This window comes from Neoarius graeffei, chromosome 20 (assembly GCF_027579695.1).
Source record: "Neoarius graeffei isolate fNeoGra1 chromosome 20, fNeoGra1.pri, whole genome shotgun sequence".
Classification (NCBI taxonomy): domain Eukaryota; kingdom Metazoa; phylum Chordata; class Actinopteri; order Siluriformes; family Ariidae; genus Neoarius; species Neoarius graeffei.
In genome coordinates this window covers 37,127,590-37,145,255 of record NC_083588.1, presented here as the reverse complement: position 1 = coordinate 37,145,255, position 17,666 = coordinate 37,127,590, and the positions used below count along the sequence as shown (strand labels likewise).

Sequence of the window (17,666 nt, the reverse complement as noted above, 5' to 3'; positions counted from 1 at the left end):
ATTCTACCAGTCAATACTAGATTAGACAAAACTTTGGATATCAGTGCCAAAAACAAACCTTTTCTGGTATGCCCTTTTGTTGAATCTCTCAGTTGCTGCAAATCTAAATAGCAGGAATCCCTTAATATAAGAGATGTGAGGGAATCAAGCTTCCATTTCATCAAATCTTTCTGCAGCTGGTACCATTAGACTTGGCATAGTACCTAATTCTCGACAATATTTATAGACACTGGCCTGATTACGACAAAGCTGTCAACAGCTTCTGTCACGACTGTACGTATCAGGCAAATGCTTTGTTCATTTTAAAAAATGCCATTTTTGGGTTCCCATTGTGGATTTTTAAGGACGTTTGTCTTTTATTACTGTGCAGTTGTGAGATGTTTACCCATTCTATTTCCTCAATTTTATATTTGGGAAAGGAGAGAGAGAGAGAGAGAGAGAGAACAGAAATCAGAGCTAAAAAAAGGGAAGGAGGAAAGGTTTAACCCTTCAGAGATTGCTTATCTCCCTTTCTTACATGTTTTCGTTTATACCAGATTGTGTGAAACTGCAGACTCAGCACAAAAAGGCAGCAAAGCCTAATATTCAAAGATAAAATAAATAACCTGAAGAGGCCTATATACTATTTATCTGAACTAACATGAAGCACAGATGTCCAGTTTGCTGACAATGAATCTGATCATAATTTCAATGGTACCTGATGCTGTCAATCAGCTGTTGATGTTCCTCATTGATCAGTATCTCTGGGAGTGTAGATGCCAGCTGCTCCACATCCCTCTCTGAAGCGTATTGCTTCAACAGGTCAAAAAGCCTCTCCTTCACCACTGGTTCTTCACCTAAAATCTCCTCAACCTGAAAACACAGGAGACACAAAGGAAACAGAATCAGCAGGCAGCACCAACAAGCATTACTATACTTCATATTCTCCACACAAAAATGTTTGCTGTTCAGAGGTGGTTGATCCTAAGACCACAGTAACAGGTGGAATTTTATAAATTAATAAATTATTAAATAAACTCCTTGAGGAGTTATGGGAATAATGCAAGTCACCAGCACATTAAGCCCAGTCCAATGCCAAACAAAGAGATGGTTCCAGTCAATGTAGCATGCAGTGGAGGGATGTAGTACTGACCTTCTTGTTAAACTCCAGGGCTTTGTGTTTGCGGTCCTGACGGACTATATCTCCACTCTGGTAGGTCTCTTTCATGCTGCTGCTGGTACGTTTTTGCCAACGGTTCATTCTGAGCACACCAAGACGCAGTGTACGACCCTGCGATGCCTTAATCATGGCTGCTGCCATCTCATGGTGCTTCACTGGAATTCCATTCACTTCCATCACATAGTCCCCTGCTCGTAACCCACTGCGACCTGCAGGAGAGTTGGGCATGCAGTCCTCCACCAACAATGGGCAATCTCCAACAATGGTAAAGCCAAAGCGGCCATCAGGTCCTGGAGTGATGTCCAACTACAAAGTAACAAAATGAAAAGTGATGTCCTTTGAATCCTCCAGATATTTCTACAGAAACTGTTTTATCATTTTAGCACACGTTATTTGATATGCTGATATCACACCACACTGATCATAATACAACATTGTATTCTAATAGCATTAGTGACCTGTTCAATGCGGGACACAACCCCGATGCTTGGGGGTACGGTTTTGAGGGTTTGGGCCAAGGCGACGAGAGCTTTAGTGCTGAGAGTGGAAACGTTTTGGCCATCAATTTCCAGCACCTGGTCACCAGGCTGTAGACCTGCCATATAGGCACTGCTGCCCTCCACCACAGAGAGGATGTAGCTAGGTCCATCTCCACCTAGCTTGAATCCAAAGTCCTCAGGCCAGCCCTGGTTAGTTGCCGGAAGAGCCAATTCTGAAGGAGAAGAATAAGATTTTACACAGATATGTGCCATTGTAAAATTTTCTGAAATTAAATTACTACTTTTCCTACAATCTCAGGAAAAAGTGCACCAAACTGTACAATCTCAATTCCAAAAAAGCTGGGACATTGTGTAAAATGTAAATAAAAACAGAATGTAATAATGATTTGCAAATCCTTTTTGACCTATATTCAGTTGAATACAATGCAAGTACAAGATATTTAATATTCAAACTGATAAACTTTAATGTTTTTTGTAAATATACACTCATTATGAATTTGATGCCTGCAACACGTTCCAAAAAAGTTGGGACAGGTGCAACAAAAGACTGGGAACATTCTACAGGTAACCAGGTTAATTGGTAGCTGCTTAATTGGCAACTGGAAAGGCTCAGTCATTCACAAGCAAGGATGGAGCGAGGTTGACCACTTTATGAAAAATTGCATGAGCAAATAGTCCAACAGTTTAAGAACATTTCACAACATACAACTGCAAGGAATTTAGGGATTTCACCTTTGACAATCAATAATATCAGTCAGTCAGGTTCAATGCCCAAACTGATAATCAAATAATCAGTTTTTCATTGGGGGGGCGGCACGGTGGTGTAGTGGTTAGCGCTGTCGCCTCACAGCAAGAAGGTCTGGGTTCGAGTCCCGTGGCTGGCGAGGGCCTTTCTGTGCGGAGTTTGCATGTTCTCCCCGTGTCCGCGTGGGTTTTCTCCGGGTGCTCCGGTTTCCCCCACAGTCCAAAGACATGCAGGTTAGGTTAACTGGTGACTCTAAATTGACCGTAGGTGTGAATGTGAATGGTTGTCTGTGTCCAAGTGTCAGCCCTGTGATGACCTGGCGACTTGTCCAGGGTGTACCCCACCTTTGGCCCATAGTCAGCTGGGATAGGCTCCAGCTTGCCTGCGACCCTGTAGAACAGGATAAAGTGGCTAGAGATAATGAGATTGAGATGAGTTTTTCATTGGCTAATCAGACACAAGGTACACCACCACTCTTACCAGAGTGGTTGAGCACCTTGCTCAAGGGAACTTAAACCAGTCCTGCTGGTCCAGGGAATTGAACCAGCAACCTTTTGGTCCTAAAGCTGTTTCTCTAACCATTAGACCATGACTTTTCTATGAGTCCCCATGCATTCCCCATCAATAATATCATCAAAAGATTCAGAGAACCCAGAGAAATTCTGCATGTAAGGAACAAGGGTGCAAACCAACATTAAATGCCCATGACCTTCGATCCTTTAGGCGGCACTGCATTGAAAACCAAATCAGAAAAAGTTGGGACATATTGAAAATACAAATAAAATAAAAAAAATCAGTGATTTCTAAATGTACTTTGACTCGTAATTCATTACTAACAGTCTGACCCCAAGCTATTCGATGTTTTGTCTGGTCAACTTGATTTAATTTGTTAATATACATCCATTCCTGCATTTCAGGCCTGTAACACATCCTAAAAAAAAGTTGGGATGGGGGCAATTGAGGGCTAATAATGAAGTAAAGCAATTAAATAATGATGTGATTTAAAACAGGTGATGTCAACAGGTAACTGTAATCATGGTTTAGTACAAAATTAGTATCCAGGAACAGTCTAGTCTTTGAAGAGGAAAGATGGGCTGAGGATCTACAGTTTGTCAACAAATGCATGAAAAAAATTTATGAAATGATTAAAAACAATATTCCTCAAAGAAAGATATGAAGGGATTTGGATATTTCACCCTCTACTGTGCATAATAGCATTAACCAATTCAAGGAATCTGGAGGTATTTCATGTGTAAGTGGCATGTGTGCAAGCCTAATCAGAACACTTGTGACCTCTGATTTCTCAGACGGCACTGCATCAAGAACCGATACTCATCTATAGCTGATATAACCACATGGGCTCAGGATTATTTTGGCAAACCTTTGTCAAACACAATAATATGGAGTTACATCCACAAATGCCAGTTAAAACTTTACTGTGCAAAAAAGGAAGCCTTATACTAACTGTGCCCATCCAGACCGTTACCAGCAACAAGTCCAAAAGCCAGGGTCTGTCATGGTATGGGGTTGTGTCAATGCCCTTGGCAAAAGTAACTTACACTTCTGTGATGGCAGTATTAATGCAGAAAAGTACATTGAGATTTTGGAGCAACATGTGCTGCCTTCAAGCCAATATCTTTTCCAGGGGTATTTCAACAAGACAATTCAAAACTACGTTCTGCACACATTACAAAGGCATGGCTGTGGAAGAAGGAGGTGCCTGTCCCCTCTGTCCCCAACCGAGAATGTGTGATGAATTTTGAAATGAAAAAATATGCTAACAATGATCTTGTACTGTTGCACACCTTAAGACCTGTTTTCAGGAAGAATGGGGCAAAATAACACCTGAAAGGAATCACTTGGTGTCTTCAGTCCCTCAACATCTTTTAAGTGTTGTAAGAAGGAATGGCAACAATATAAAGTGGTAAATGCTTTACTATCCCAACTTTTTTTGAAATGTGTCACAAGAATCAAAATTGAAATGTATTTATTTTGAAATAAATAAATAAAATTTCTCAGGTAAAACATAAAATAATATGCTGTTGTATTGTTTTGAGTGCAATACAGGTAAAAGATTATTTACAAATCATTGGTTTCAGGTTTAATTTCAACATACCATTCCAACTTTTCCTGATTTGTGGTTGTACTACATGGGCTCAGGAACAGTTTGGAAAACTGTTGATCGTAAACACAGATCGTCACTGCATCAAAGTGAAAGCCATATATCAACAACATCCAGAAAAGCCTGGATGTTCTCTCAGCCTCAGCTCATTTAAGATGGACTGACGCAAAGTGGAAAAGTGTGCTGTGGTCTGACGAGTCCACATTTCAAATTATTTTTGGAAATCATTGATGTTGTGTCTTCCAGGTTAAAGATGAAAAGGACCATCCAGATTGTTACCAACACAAAGCTTAAAAGCCAAAGTCTGTGATGGTATGGGGATGTATTAGTGCCCATGGCATGAGTAAATTGCACATCTGTGAAGATACCAATAATGCTGAAAGGAACAGTGGTGCTTGAAATTTTGTGAACCCTTTAGAATTTTCTATATTTCTGCATAAATATGACCTAAAACCTCATCAGATTTTCACACAAGTCCTAAAAGTAGATAAAGAGAATCCAGTTAAATAAATGAGATAAAAATATTATACTTGGTCATTTATTGAGGAAAATGATCCAATATTACATATCTGTGAGTGGCAAAAGTATGTAAACCTTTGCTTTCAGTATCTGGTGTGACCCCCTTGTGCAGCAATAACTGCAGCTAAACGTTTCCAGTAACTGTTGATCAGTCCTGCACATCAGCTTGGAGGAATTTTAGCCCATTCCTCTGTACAGAACAGCTTCAACTCTGGGATGTTGGTGGGTTTCCTCACATGAACTGCTCGCTTCAGGTCCTTCCACAACATTTCGATTGGATTAAGGTCAGGACATTGACTTGGCCATTCCAAAACATTAACTTTACTCTTCTTTAACCATTCTTTGGTAGAACGACTTGTGTGCTTAGGGTCATTGTCTTGCTGCATGACCCACCTTCTCTTGAAATTCAGTTCATGGACAGATGTCCTGACATTTTCCTTTATAATTCACTGGTATAATTCAGAATTCATTGTTCCATCAATGAACAAGCCGTCCTGGCCCAGATGCAGCAAAACAGGCCCAAACCATGATACTACCACCACCATGTTTCACAGATGGGATAAGGTTCTTATGCTGGAATGCAGTGTTTTCCTTTCTCCAAACATAACGCTTCTCATTTAAACCAAAAAGTTCTATTTTGGTCTCATCCATCCACAAAACATTTTTCCAATAGCCTTCTGGCTTGTCCATGTGATCTTTAGGAAACTGCAGACAAGCAGCAATGTTCTTTTTGGAGAGCAGTGGCTTTCTCCTTGCAACCCTGCCATGCACACCATTATTGTTCAGTGTACTCCTGATGGTGGACTTGTGAACATTAACCAATGTGAGAGAGGCCTTCAGTTGCTTAGAAGTTACCCTGGGGTCCTTCGCCAACTATTACATGCCTTGCTCCTGGGGAGGGTAACAATGGTCTTGAATTTCCTCCATTTGTACACAATCTGTCTGACTGTGGATTGGTGGAGTCCAAACTCTTTAGAGATGGTTTTGTGAACTTTTCCAGCCTGATGAGCATCAACAATGCTTTTTCTGAGCTCCTCAGAAATCTCCTTTGTTCTTGCCATGATACACTTCCACAAACATGTGTTGTGAAGATCAGACTTTGATAGATCCCTGTTCTTTAACTAAAACAGGGTGCCCACTCACACCTGATTGTCATTCCATTGACTGAAAGCATCTGACTCTAATTTCACCTTCAAATTAACTGCTAATCTTAGAGGTTCACGTACTTTTGCCACTCACAGATATGTAATATTGGATCATTTTCCTCAATAAATAAATGATCAAGTATAATATTTTTGTCTCATTTGTTTAACTGGGTTCTCTTTGTGTACTTTTAGGACTTGTGTGAAACTCTGATGATGTTTTAGGTCATATTTATGCAGAAATATAGAAAATTCTAAAGGGTTCACAAACTTTCAACCACCACTGTACATGCAGGTTTTGGAGCAACATGTACTGCCATCCAAATGACATCTTTTTCAGGGACATCCCTGCTTATTCCAGCAAGACAATGCCAAACCACATTCTGCATGTCTTACAAGAGTGTGGCTTCGTAGTAAAAGAGTACATGTGCTAAACTGGCTAGCCTGCTTCCCAGTGAAAATGTGTCGCACACTATGAAGTGCAAAATACAACAACGGAGACTCCAGAATTTTGAGCAACTCAAGTCGTATATGAAACAAGAATGGAAAAGAATTTCATGTTCAACACTTCAACAATTATGTTGCATTCAACATGTTTTTCTTTATATTTTACACCGTATCCTAATTTTTTTGGAATCAGGGTTGTATGTTACCTTGTCAAGGGTACTTCTTTTGTACTTTTTTTATGTATGTTTTACCTGGAAATGTCCATGTAATGAAGCTTTAAAGTGTTATTCTTAAAGCTTATCAAAGGTACAGGAGTAGCAGTTGGTGCTTTTGTGTTGAATGCCTCATGTTTTCTCCTCCAAATATACCTCTGGTCATTGTAGCCAAACAACTCAATCTTTGTCTCATCTAACTTCAGTCTTTTCTCCAGAAGGCTTCTTCTTTGTCCATGTAGTCAGCTGAAAAATTCAGTAAAGCTTGAAGGTGTCGACTTTGAAGTGGGCTCTTCTTTCTTGGATGGCAGCGTATCGGTCCATGGTGATGTAAATATTGCTTGACTATAGACAGTGACGCTGGTGTTCCAGCAGCTTCCTGTTCATGGCAGGCCTGTGTATTGGGGGCTCCATTAACATGCATTTGTCAATCAAACCCTTTTGATGTTGTAAAAACTGTAATCAATCATGATCACTAACAGGAAGTTAAGAGGCCTTGGCAAGTTAAAGGACATTTTTGAACTTTTCACACCTTATAGCATGACATTAATAATCTAAGTGGGTGTATGTATAATTCTGACCCTGTGTTGATTTCAGACAACCCAAAGTAAATTAAAGCTTGGGCACCAACTTCTTGTTTTTGTTTAGTTTTTTCTATTAAAGCTGCATGCTGTACAATCATTCTTCTCCAGAAAAAGAACAGTTCAAAGAAATAATTGAAAGCCCAATATTGCCATGACATTCATGTCCATGGTGAGTGTATGTAAACTTCTGACTGCAACTGGAGAAAATACAACTAGGCTTTTTAAATAGGGTTAGGTCTTTTATTAAACCTGACTAAAATGGTTTCCTTGCCAGATAACTACCAACAGCTGACAGGTAACATAAGCTTACTGTCAAGGTTGTGTTATAGATGGAATTACCCGGGAAGTGACTTCTGGCATTCATATTACAGAAAAATTAAGTAAAAGATGATATCTTGAAAATATGTGAAGTGTATTTCAAATTTGTCAAAAATTATCTTAGAAGTAGGGCTGCAGTCAAGACCACTACAGTCAAGTCCAAGACTAGTCCTAGATGAGATTGAAGCAAGACCAAGTTTTATGGTGGTTGAGACCAGTGCTAAGTTTCCCAAAAGCATCATAGCATAAGGATAATTTTTTAAATGGTAGAGCAAGCAGCACAATGAACACTCTCTCTCCTAGTTACGATGCTCTTAGCATTAAGAGGCTTTGGGGAAATCCACCACAGGTCAAGATTGAACCCAGATGAAAGCATGACTAAGTAAAGCTCAAGACGAACACATCCAGAAGAAGGGATCACTTCTTGTCAAACTTTGTGCATGTGAAAAGAAAAGACAACACAAACATTATTTTACAAACTTTTGACTAAGATCAAGACCATATTTAGCAAGACCAATGCCCAAGACTGGACAAGTCCAAGCACAAATGCCAAGAAATGAGAGACAAGTTCAAGTCAAGACAGAAATGTCTCAAAACTGGCCTCAAGTCCTACAGCCCTACTTAGATGTGTTCAAATACTAAAACATGTAGTTAGGCCACAGCTAGAAACTAGAATATAGTGATTTTGATCTGGCCATGATAACATTGTAAGAGACAAATGCCTTGGTATATTGTATATACTGTGGGTGGTAAAAGAGAACATAAGGAACATAAGTGAATGTGTAGATAGAATACCTTACAATAGATCATATATTCAATAGGCCTACTGATGATAGCTTTTCACAAAGACGCTGTCCTAAATTTGGCCAGTGGGAATCAAGTTGCAAACTGACAAATAGTGAATATGTACTGTGTGTATAAATCTCTATTTGAATGGATCTAGGTTCACATACCGATGTTTAAGGGGAAATCCCTGAGCACTTGAGGATTTGGGTCTGTGAGGAGAAACAACAAATGAGATAATAAGCAGGGAATAAAAAGACAAGCATGCGGAGTAATTTTCTAACAAATATACTGCAGGAATCTCTATTACAATGACTACCACTAATGTTGCCAGTTTTTAATTATAAATTAATTATTCATTTTTCAGCATGATTTCATTAAAAAAAACCTAAAAAAGGGTTGTTTTTTTTGTCTGTATGTCTAAAGCCCTAGTAGAGCCCCTGCCCTCATTCTTGTACTGCAGTCAGTCTCTGACTGAAAATTACTCTGAAACCAGCCCAAAATTTCCTTATCTATATTGGCCATTTTTGTGTAGTACCTCATTACAGTTAACCATCATGTGTAAATTATGAATGAAAAAAAATGTGGTTAAAATAGAAAAAGTGCTGCATGCAAAACAAAAGTTGTACACATTCACAACAATTTATAGCTGGGATTATTTAATAATTATATATAACATAATATATTGAAAATAAATTTTATATATATATAAAATTTATTGGATGTGTCATGTGTACACTAGCACTATATCTCACATACAACTGTATAACAAAAAATATTTTAACTTTAGAATATGAATAAATTTCACTAGTAGAAATAACAGCACCAATAATAACCATTTAGCTGAATAATAAGAAATTAATCCACACAATACACTTCTACAGTGGAATTCAAATTCACTCTTCACTACAACCACAAATCATTGCTCCAATACACAACCCAATTTAGCTGCAATCACATATCAGCACAGAAAACATAATCCCTTGTTATCCATCATGCCTTTTATCAGTGAAGCTGCTTAAGAAACAGTGAAATAGATAAAGAAGAAACTTACAGAAGTCCTTGGAGGCGCTGCGGGAACCTGAACGGCTTTGGCGGAGCGAAAAACGGCCCTTCTGGCTCTTTAGAAATCTTCTCATCATGGTTGCAGGTGTGTTCCTTCAGGGCTTGTATCAGAGTCAGTGTGGGAAGCCCAAGGGCCTGAGGAAAGTCAGCTCAGTCGCCACCTAAGCACTTAAAACCATTTACAAAGTCTATCAAGGCTCCAGCTACAGTTTAAGCCCAGGATGAGCTATGGAGAAGAATGGAGTGTCTAGGAGAACACAGACACGCTCTTTCCAAGCAGGGTTCTGCATCCTCTACTAAGTTTATCTAGCCCTGGCCCTCATGCAGAGCACTGATCAAAAATCTGGGACATGCTAGCTGGGTCCTCTAATGATTCTTTTGCAAGGAAAAAGGTACTGCGAAGCCCTAGTTTTCTATAAATACCTCCCCCCTCCTCTCTCTCTCTTTCTACTTCTTGTGGCTCAGGCCCTCTCAGAGGGTTAAGGACTGACCCAGAAAAAAAGCTGGCACTCTGGTGAAGGACAGCATCCAATGCAATGGAGAGACACAGTGAGACAGGACAAGAGACAAGAGAGGAAAGGTCTGTTCTCAGGTCAAGGTCAAGCATGCTCACAGTTTAAACATTAAGCACATTTCCTGTCAATAAACAGCACAACTGCTACCCATGTGTCCACTGATATGCTATGCCCAGTGATGCGCAAAAAACAAACAAAAAAACCCAACAACATTATTTCTTTTTGCCCCATTATTTCTTTTGGCATGGTGGTGTAGTGGTTAGCACTGTCGCCTCACAGCAAGAAGGTCCTGGGTTCAAGCCCAGCGGCCAGCAAGGGCCTTTCTGTGTGGAGTTTGCATGTTCTCCCCCTGTCTGTGTGGGTTTCCTCCGGGTGCTCCGGTTTCCCCCACAATCCAAAGACATGCAAGTTAGGCTAATTGGTGGCTCTAAATTGACCGTAGGTGTGAATGTGAGTGTGAATGGTTGTTTGTCTCTGTGTGTCAGCCCTGCGATAACCTGGCGACTTGTCCAGGGTGTACCCCGCCTTTCACCCATAGTCAGCTGGGATAGGCTACAGCTTGCCTGTGACCCTGTAGAACAGGATAAGTGGCTACAGATAATGGATGGATGGATTTCTTCTGCCCATATATTAAGTGCTTCTCAGTGTTTGGTCTTTTCTTGTAATTTAACATTAGCCAATGTGAGAGAGGCCTTCAGTTGCTTAGAAGTTAACCTGGGGTCCTTTGTGACCTTGCTGAGTGTTACATGCCTTGCTCTTGGAGTGATCTTTGTTGGTCAACCACTCTTGGGGAGGGTAATAATGGTCTTGAATTTCCTCCATTTGTACACAATCTGTCTGACTGTGGATTGGTGGAGTCCAAACTCTTTAGAGATTTTGTAACCTTTTCCAGCCTGATGAGCATCAACAACGCTTTTTCTGAGGTCCTCAGAAATCTCATTTGTTCGTGCCATGATACACTTTCACAAACATGTGTTGTGAAGATCAGACTTTGATAGATCCCTGTTCTTTAAATAAAACGGTGCCCACTCACACCTGATTGTCATCCCATTGATTGAAAACACCTGACTCTAATTTCACCTTCAAATTAACTGCTAATCCTAGAGGTTCACATACTTTTGCCACTCAAAGATATGTAATACTGGATCATTTTCCTCAATAAATAAATGACCAAGTATAATATTTTATCTCATTTGTTTAACTGGGTTCTCTTTATCTACTTTTAGGACTTTGTGTGAAAATCTAATGTTGTTTTAGGTCATATTTATGCAGAAATATAGAAAATTCTAAAGGGTTCACAAACTTTCAAGCACCACTGTATTTAATAAATAACATTTGATCTGACATTGACAGTTCATCGATTCCCCTATTATCTCTCTCTCACACACACACAGAGTGCACCAGACGCAGGATTATGAGCAACATTTACACGCTCGCGACATCCGATCTTATCATATCTGATGCACTTTAACAGGAAGAAAAATGCATGCACACAATCATCATTAATTATTAACTGAAACATGTTAAATGCTCTCAGATTGCAATATGGCAAGACTTGATTTGTTTTTAGTTTTGCTCAGGAAAACACGATGAAAGGTAACCACCGCATTCTGCATATCTCTCGTGCGCTACAGAGGAAGACTGTCGTGAACTGGCAGTTTCTCATCTTAGGGGCTCAAAAAGATAACCATTTACTCTGGAATATCCTTGATAATCATCTGCCCCTTCATCCGACATATAAGAATCCCAATCACTATCAGAATTCTCTCCAAACGTGATTCCATATCGGGACTGGTCTAACCACTGCTGCACATGGGAACGAAATTGATACCTGGATTGTTACACGTGTGACGTTACTCACCCCTTTCCGGTTCAGTCTCGGCATATTCCGTGAAAATCGGCTGATCTTTTGGATCAGCTATGGTTTGAAAACACATGGTCAGTCAACATAATGATTTTTGCTTTGCACAAGGAAAAAAGTGGGGTTTAGAGGCATTACACACTTTAAGCACATAATGCATATCTCTGTTTATAGTTATAAGCTGGGTGCGATCATCCCCCCCTCTGGTTTTTATCTCTGCTGAAAAAAAATCCTCGGGGACAACCCTGTCAATAAAACAAACAAACCAAAAAAAAAAGTTGACATGACAGGCATGTTGTGACACAGTTTTCTATGGTCTACATTGCACTTACTTTCAAAATGACCCGAGGTGGCAGCTTTGATGTTCACGAACGTCCCCAGCAAATAGATACACTGTAGATAATAACAATATCCAGAGTGTGAACGTGGATTTAGCGCCATGAATCACATCCTTACTGATGAGCGCAACAGAATGAATGTATCCACACTGACAGCCTTCTTTTCCTCGCTGTCAATGGGCCAGACGTGCGTTCCTTCCCTGCTGAGAAATTCGCAGAAATGTGGATTAAAGAAGGGCGAAACGCGGCGGATAGCGCACCGACGGGAAAGCAGAAAAGGCCACATGAACTGCGCCATCAGAGCAAACTGTTCATTTAGTATTCATGTATTTTAGTGATTTTCGAGTCATTGTCCATTTAATCCGGAGGGAGAGAAACATCACAGCAACGCGACAAGCAATGCGAACTTTGTTGTGTGTTCGACCCCGTCCACACGTAGCCGGGTATCTGCTAAATCGAAGATATTTTTCTACGTTTTGGCCTGTCGTCCACATGAAAACACATCAAAAACGAATATTTAAAAAAACTCCGGGCAAAGTGAAGATTTTTGAAAACTCCGTGTATGCCTTTTCGTGTAGACAGAGATAACCGGAGTTTTGCGTTTTAGAACGTCACAATCTGCGCCAAAAAAATGACAACAAATTGACGAGTGCAGTCGCGATTGAAGCGACACGTGACAACTTAATAGCTTTGTGATTGGCTATTGGATATAGTTACTGTTAAATCCAACACTTGAAGATGCTACAGGCTGAATTACAAATGACACAACACGGAATATGTAGCGCACTATCTAGGCTGCATGAGCTATTATTCCCAACCTTAAATAGTGCACTTATATAGGGGAGTTAAAGCGATTTGGAATTCAGCCACACAACTTGAGCAGAGTGGCTTTCCAGCCCACTGTGTCTAAAGCTTCAGTCTATGGAATTATGCCGCTTTTCCACTACAAACGCGGCTGAGCCGTGCCGTGCCGTGCCGTGCTGAGTCGAGCTGAGCGGGGCTGTTGGAGTTGCATTTCGACTACAACCGCGCTGAACCGTGCTGGCTGGAAGTGGGTGGACACATTGGGTGGAGTTAGCGAAAGTGGGTGGACGTCATGTGATGCCGTTAAGCAGCGCAAACAGTGACATCAGTGACAGTGGCGGAACAAGTCAGAGCCGGGCCGGGGGCGGGGCAAATGACCGGGCCCTTTATTAAAGCTTATCATAACATCATTTTAGGCTACAAAATGTCCGCAACTGCGGTGTTTACCAATTTCAACACTACCGGGTGCAACTATGTTATTTAGTACATCAAGTCCTTCAAACGAACATGTAACTCAGAAACAAAAAACATTAGGATACTGTACATGGCTCATAATAAAACATCAATAGCCTATACTGCGCACATTATTTGAAGGGCATACGAATGAGCGCTCAGAGGTTGCAACGCTGACAGGAAGAGTCAGAAATAAAAGGAGGGCGGTGCAAACCTCACTGAATGCACTGTGTTTACCAATTTCAACACTACGGGGTGCAACTATGTTAGTTTGTACATTAAGTCCTTCAAACGAACATGTAACTCAGAAACAAAAAAAAACATTAGGCGACATACTGTACATGGCTCATAATAAAACATCAATAGCCTACTGCGCGCATTATTTGAAGGGCATACGACGAGCCTTGCGCTCCGCGAACTCGTCCACGATGCTCTGTATGTCACTGATTCAGTGAGCTTTTAAGCGGTAGTCTCACGACCCGAATAGTAAACAATAAACATGGAGGACATGGAGTCGTTAGTGTTGCTGGTCTTGGTGCTGTGGCTTGTTGTCACCGACAACGCGGACAGATACTGGCAAGAGCGTATAGATGAGGCGAGGCGCATAAGGCTTCAGAAATTCTCGTAATTCATAATTCTTCTTCTTCCGGGTTTGCGGTGTTTACAGATCCCAGCGCGCTCGCGGGGCGTGTGTGGGCATGTGAGGACACTCCTCCTCACCAATCAGTGCACAGGGGAGTGTCTGCTCACGCCCCCAACCTCACTCGGCACGGTTTGGCTCGCTTCAGCCCCACTCCAAAACGGTGCGAGTTTTAGGGGCTAAGCAGGGCTGAAACGAGCTGAGTCGTGCTGGTTTTTGGTAGTCGAAACGCGAGCCGTGTCGGGCTGAAGTGAGCTGAAAAAGGGTAGTGGAAAAGGGCCATTAGTATATACCTGCATTAGGTGCTACCAACACGTATTTCTCGCGCTAGAAATTGTGTTTAATGATGTCACGTGTTATATGCGAAAGATATGATTGGCTATTGCTAGCGACTCTCGCCGATCAGTCTGGCTCCCGATTAGTTTTTCGAATCGGCTGTGAGATGAGTCGGGACCATCGAAAACTAGTCTTTACGCCTGACTCGCGACTTCAGTTGGCTCGGTACGCTGAAAATCGGCGTAGTGTGCGGCTAGCTAAAGAGTAATGGATCGGAGTAGTGCCTTGAAAGCGTTAATTATTGTGCAGGTGCTATTGACATGTTTAATTTTAGAAGCCCAACTACTGCTCCAAGAGCACAGGCGATGTGATTAGGGGGTAGGATTTGGGGAAATAACCATCTACAGGTTTGGAATGCTTATGAATGTGATTGAAAACGCAGATGTTCGGTTATGTGTGGAAGGGATTTTTTTCGAAGACGAGGTGGTGTGGATAAAACATTTTTATAAACGGAGGGGGGGGGGGAAATGTTCGGTTTTAAAAATACTCGGCTACGTGTGTACATGGCATTAGTGTTCGTGTATTTAGTCAGAGAGATAGGAAGATGAATTTACTATCTCTGGTTTAGTGTTCGTTTTCATTTAGTGTTTGTGGCAGCGGGGGCGTGGTCAAGCATCGGTCTGTGACAGAAGGACGGCAGGACAGAACTGATTTCACTCAACTCGCTTTTATTCAGCTTTTCAGCTTCTATCTGCACTCGCACACACATCAGCCGTCTAGTTGCGGAGAGAGCTCCCACTGCTCTCGCTCTCTCTCCTTAAATAGGGCGCGGTCACTGGGAAGACACACAAACACAATAATTAACGACAGGTGTAGTGATTCTGCCACTTACCTTCCCTGACTCCGCCCTCCTGTCACAGACCGATGCTTGACCACACCCCCGCTGCCACAGTGTTATTCATTTGATATCATCGGATGTTATTGAGCTGTTAGCCTATTGTTACCTTAGTTTTGTGACATTTCATGATTTAAAAAAAAACATCCCCCCTTCTGTTTTTTTCACAAATCGCACCCTGGTTATAAGCAGCACCAAATGCAGACAGACATCAGAGCATTAGTGTCTACATAATATTTTATATAGAACAGGAAAGGAAAGTGTTGCCTGTGAGAGGAAGATACTAGCAGTGGTGAATTTACCTCGTAGAAATCACTGTACTTGGATGCCTAATTATGAGCATTCTCAAAGGGAAAAGCACTTCTGTAAATACCGTACAAAATTTTCACAACTTAATATCAAATGTTAAGGACCGAGATCAGAGCACAACTGATTTGTGGTCTCAGATATCACACCACCACTGACTGGCATACGGTGTCTGTTTCAGGTCAGTCTAACACATCTATCATAGCTAGCTAACATTAGCAGCCTAGCTAACTTTTTCCTCACAATCCTAACACTTTTTAGTCTTGGGCTTCTTATTTAATAATGAATCAGTGATAGCATTAACAATTAATGATAGCATGTTTTATACCAGTGTACCTTTTATTATGGATTATCCTATAATAATGAAGTGCAATACAGCATATACTCTGCTACAGTAAGATACAGTACTGGGGTGAGACAAATGAAAACTTTTTTATGCATTGGTTAATACAAATAGGTGTGACAAAAGTTCTACACAATTTCCATTTTCTTCAACAGAAGCATCTATGCACTTTATCTAGATTACTTTCAAAAAAAAATTTTTTTTATTCAATTCTAATTCTTGACACACGTTTAAAGTTTTCATTTGACGCACCTTCATATATAGTGTATATATTTTGTTACACCAAGACACACCTGACGCAGGGAATTCAGCACAAAGTTTTTGAAAATACAAAAATTTAGAAGTAATGCCCAAGGTTCTTTTACCCCCTTAACATAACTACCATGTGCTTGTGGATAGTTTCATCATTGTTGCAAGACTGACAACACACTCATGTTAATTAATCCATTATTTCACCTTGTTAACGTCCCCTGACCCCCCCAAGTTTCCATGATCCTGTGCCTACTGTCGCCTCAGATTCCTGTTCTAGCCTGACAGGAGGGGAACCCATTGTGGTCTTCTGCTATGGTAGCACATCTGCCTCAAGGTTTGACTTGAACATTCTGAGATACTTTTCTGCTTATCACTGGTGTGAAGACAAAAGGTGATTTACAGCTCCTGAGTGGTCTAACAGAAAAGCCTGTCATCCTGAGATTGAGAGTTCGACTTCCAACACCGCCACAGCCATTTGTGGCTGGGGATCCAAAAGTCTCTCAATACCCTTTTGCCTGTCGCTCATACGGACACGAACCAATTATGGCCATCTGTGTGTTCATGCAGGAGAGAGCAGATAGCGCTTTCCCTCAAATGTGTTACATGGCCCTGTGAGACCGCTTGAGTAGAAGTTTAAAAAGATGTAGCCGTCTCCACATATCAAAGAAAGCACGCGTTAAGCACTGCAGTTGGTAGTGGTCAGCTGATAGAGGAGAGCAGGGAAATGAGTAGTTTTGAATTATTGCCTTCCTGCCAGCTTGAATCAGGCTGGCTATTTTCCTCATTTCTCTCCCATGAAACCAACACTTTTTTTAGCACGCCATTCTGTGTAGAGACTGGTGCATGCGTGAAAATTCCAGGTACTTGTCAATTTTTGAAATACTGAATCCAGCCAGGGGTGAGCACCAACAACCCCCAGATCAAAATCTTCCCCGTTTTAATATTTAATGTGAACACGAACTGAAGCTCTTCATTTGCAATAATTTTATGAATTGCACTGTGCTGCAGCACATGATCGGCTGATTGGATACCTGAATAAATGGTGTTTTTACTGCATTTCATTGTGCAGAGTACACGTACAAAGCCAGTGACAAAGTTTAATCTAATCAAGCTGTCAATGAGTATATTTCAAATAAAGACAGGCTGTAAATGAAAAGCTTTTGCTTGCTTGAAAACTAAATTTCAGAAGCCTTGGGGAAAATCAAAATAACATCTAATCTTAGACAGAACACACGAGAACTATAAAAGGTTACAGGCATACATAATCATCAAACTACTTCCTACATCAAGATGTTTGCTTTTCATTCTGCTCTTTAGTACACATGTATTTTCCATGAATAGAACTCATTTCTACAGTACATTGCACGAATCACCAGGTTCTGTGCAC

At 40.9% G+C, this 17,666-nt stretch overlaps 1 protein-coding gene across 1 annotated transcript in view; it reads right to left on the bottom strand.

Moving 5' to 3' along the window:
* grid2ipa (glutamate receptor, ionotropic, delta 2 (Grid2) interacting protein, a) overlaps nt 1-9,673 on the bottom strand; it is an 85,572-nt gene extending 75,899 nt beyond the window's left edge. Inside the window, exons 1-5 of the mRNA XM_060902597.1 lie at nt 9,586-9,673; nt 8,702-8,743; nt 1,618-1,871; nt 1,133-1,465; nt 698-852 (exon numbers count right to left, since the gene is read on the bottom strand). Of these exons, the coding sequence (XP_060758580.1) occupies nt 698-852; nt 1,133-1,465; nt 1,618-1,871; nt 8,702-8,743; nt 9,586-9,673 (872 nt within the window). The remainder of the gene's footprint in view (nt 1-697; nt 853-1,132; nt 1,466-1,617; nt 1,872-8,701; nt 8,744-9,585) is intronic.
* Between the last annotated feature and the right edge of the window lie 7,993 nt (nt 9,674-17,666).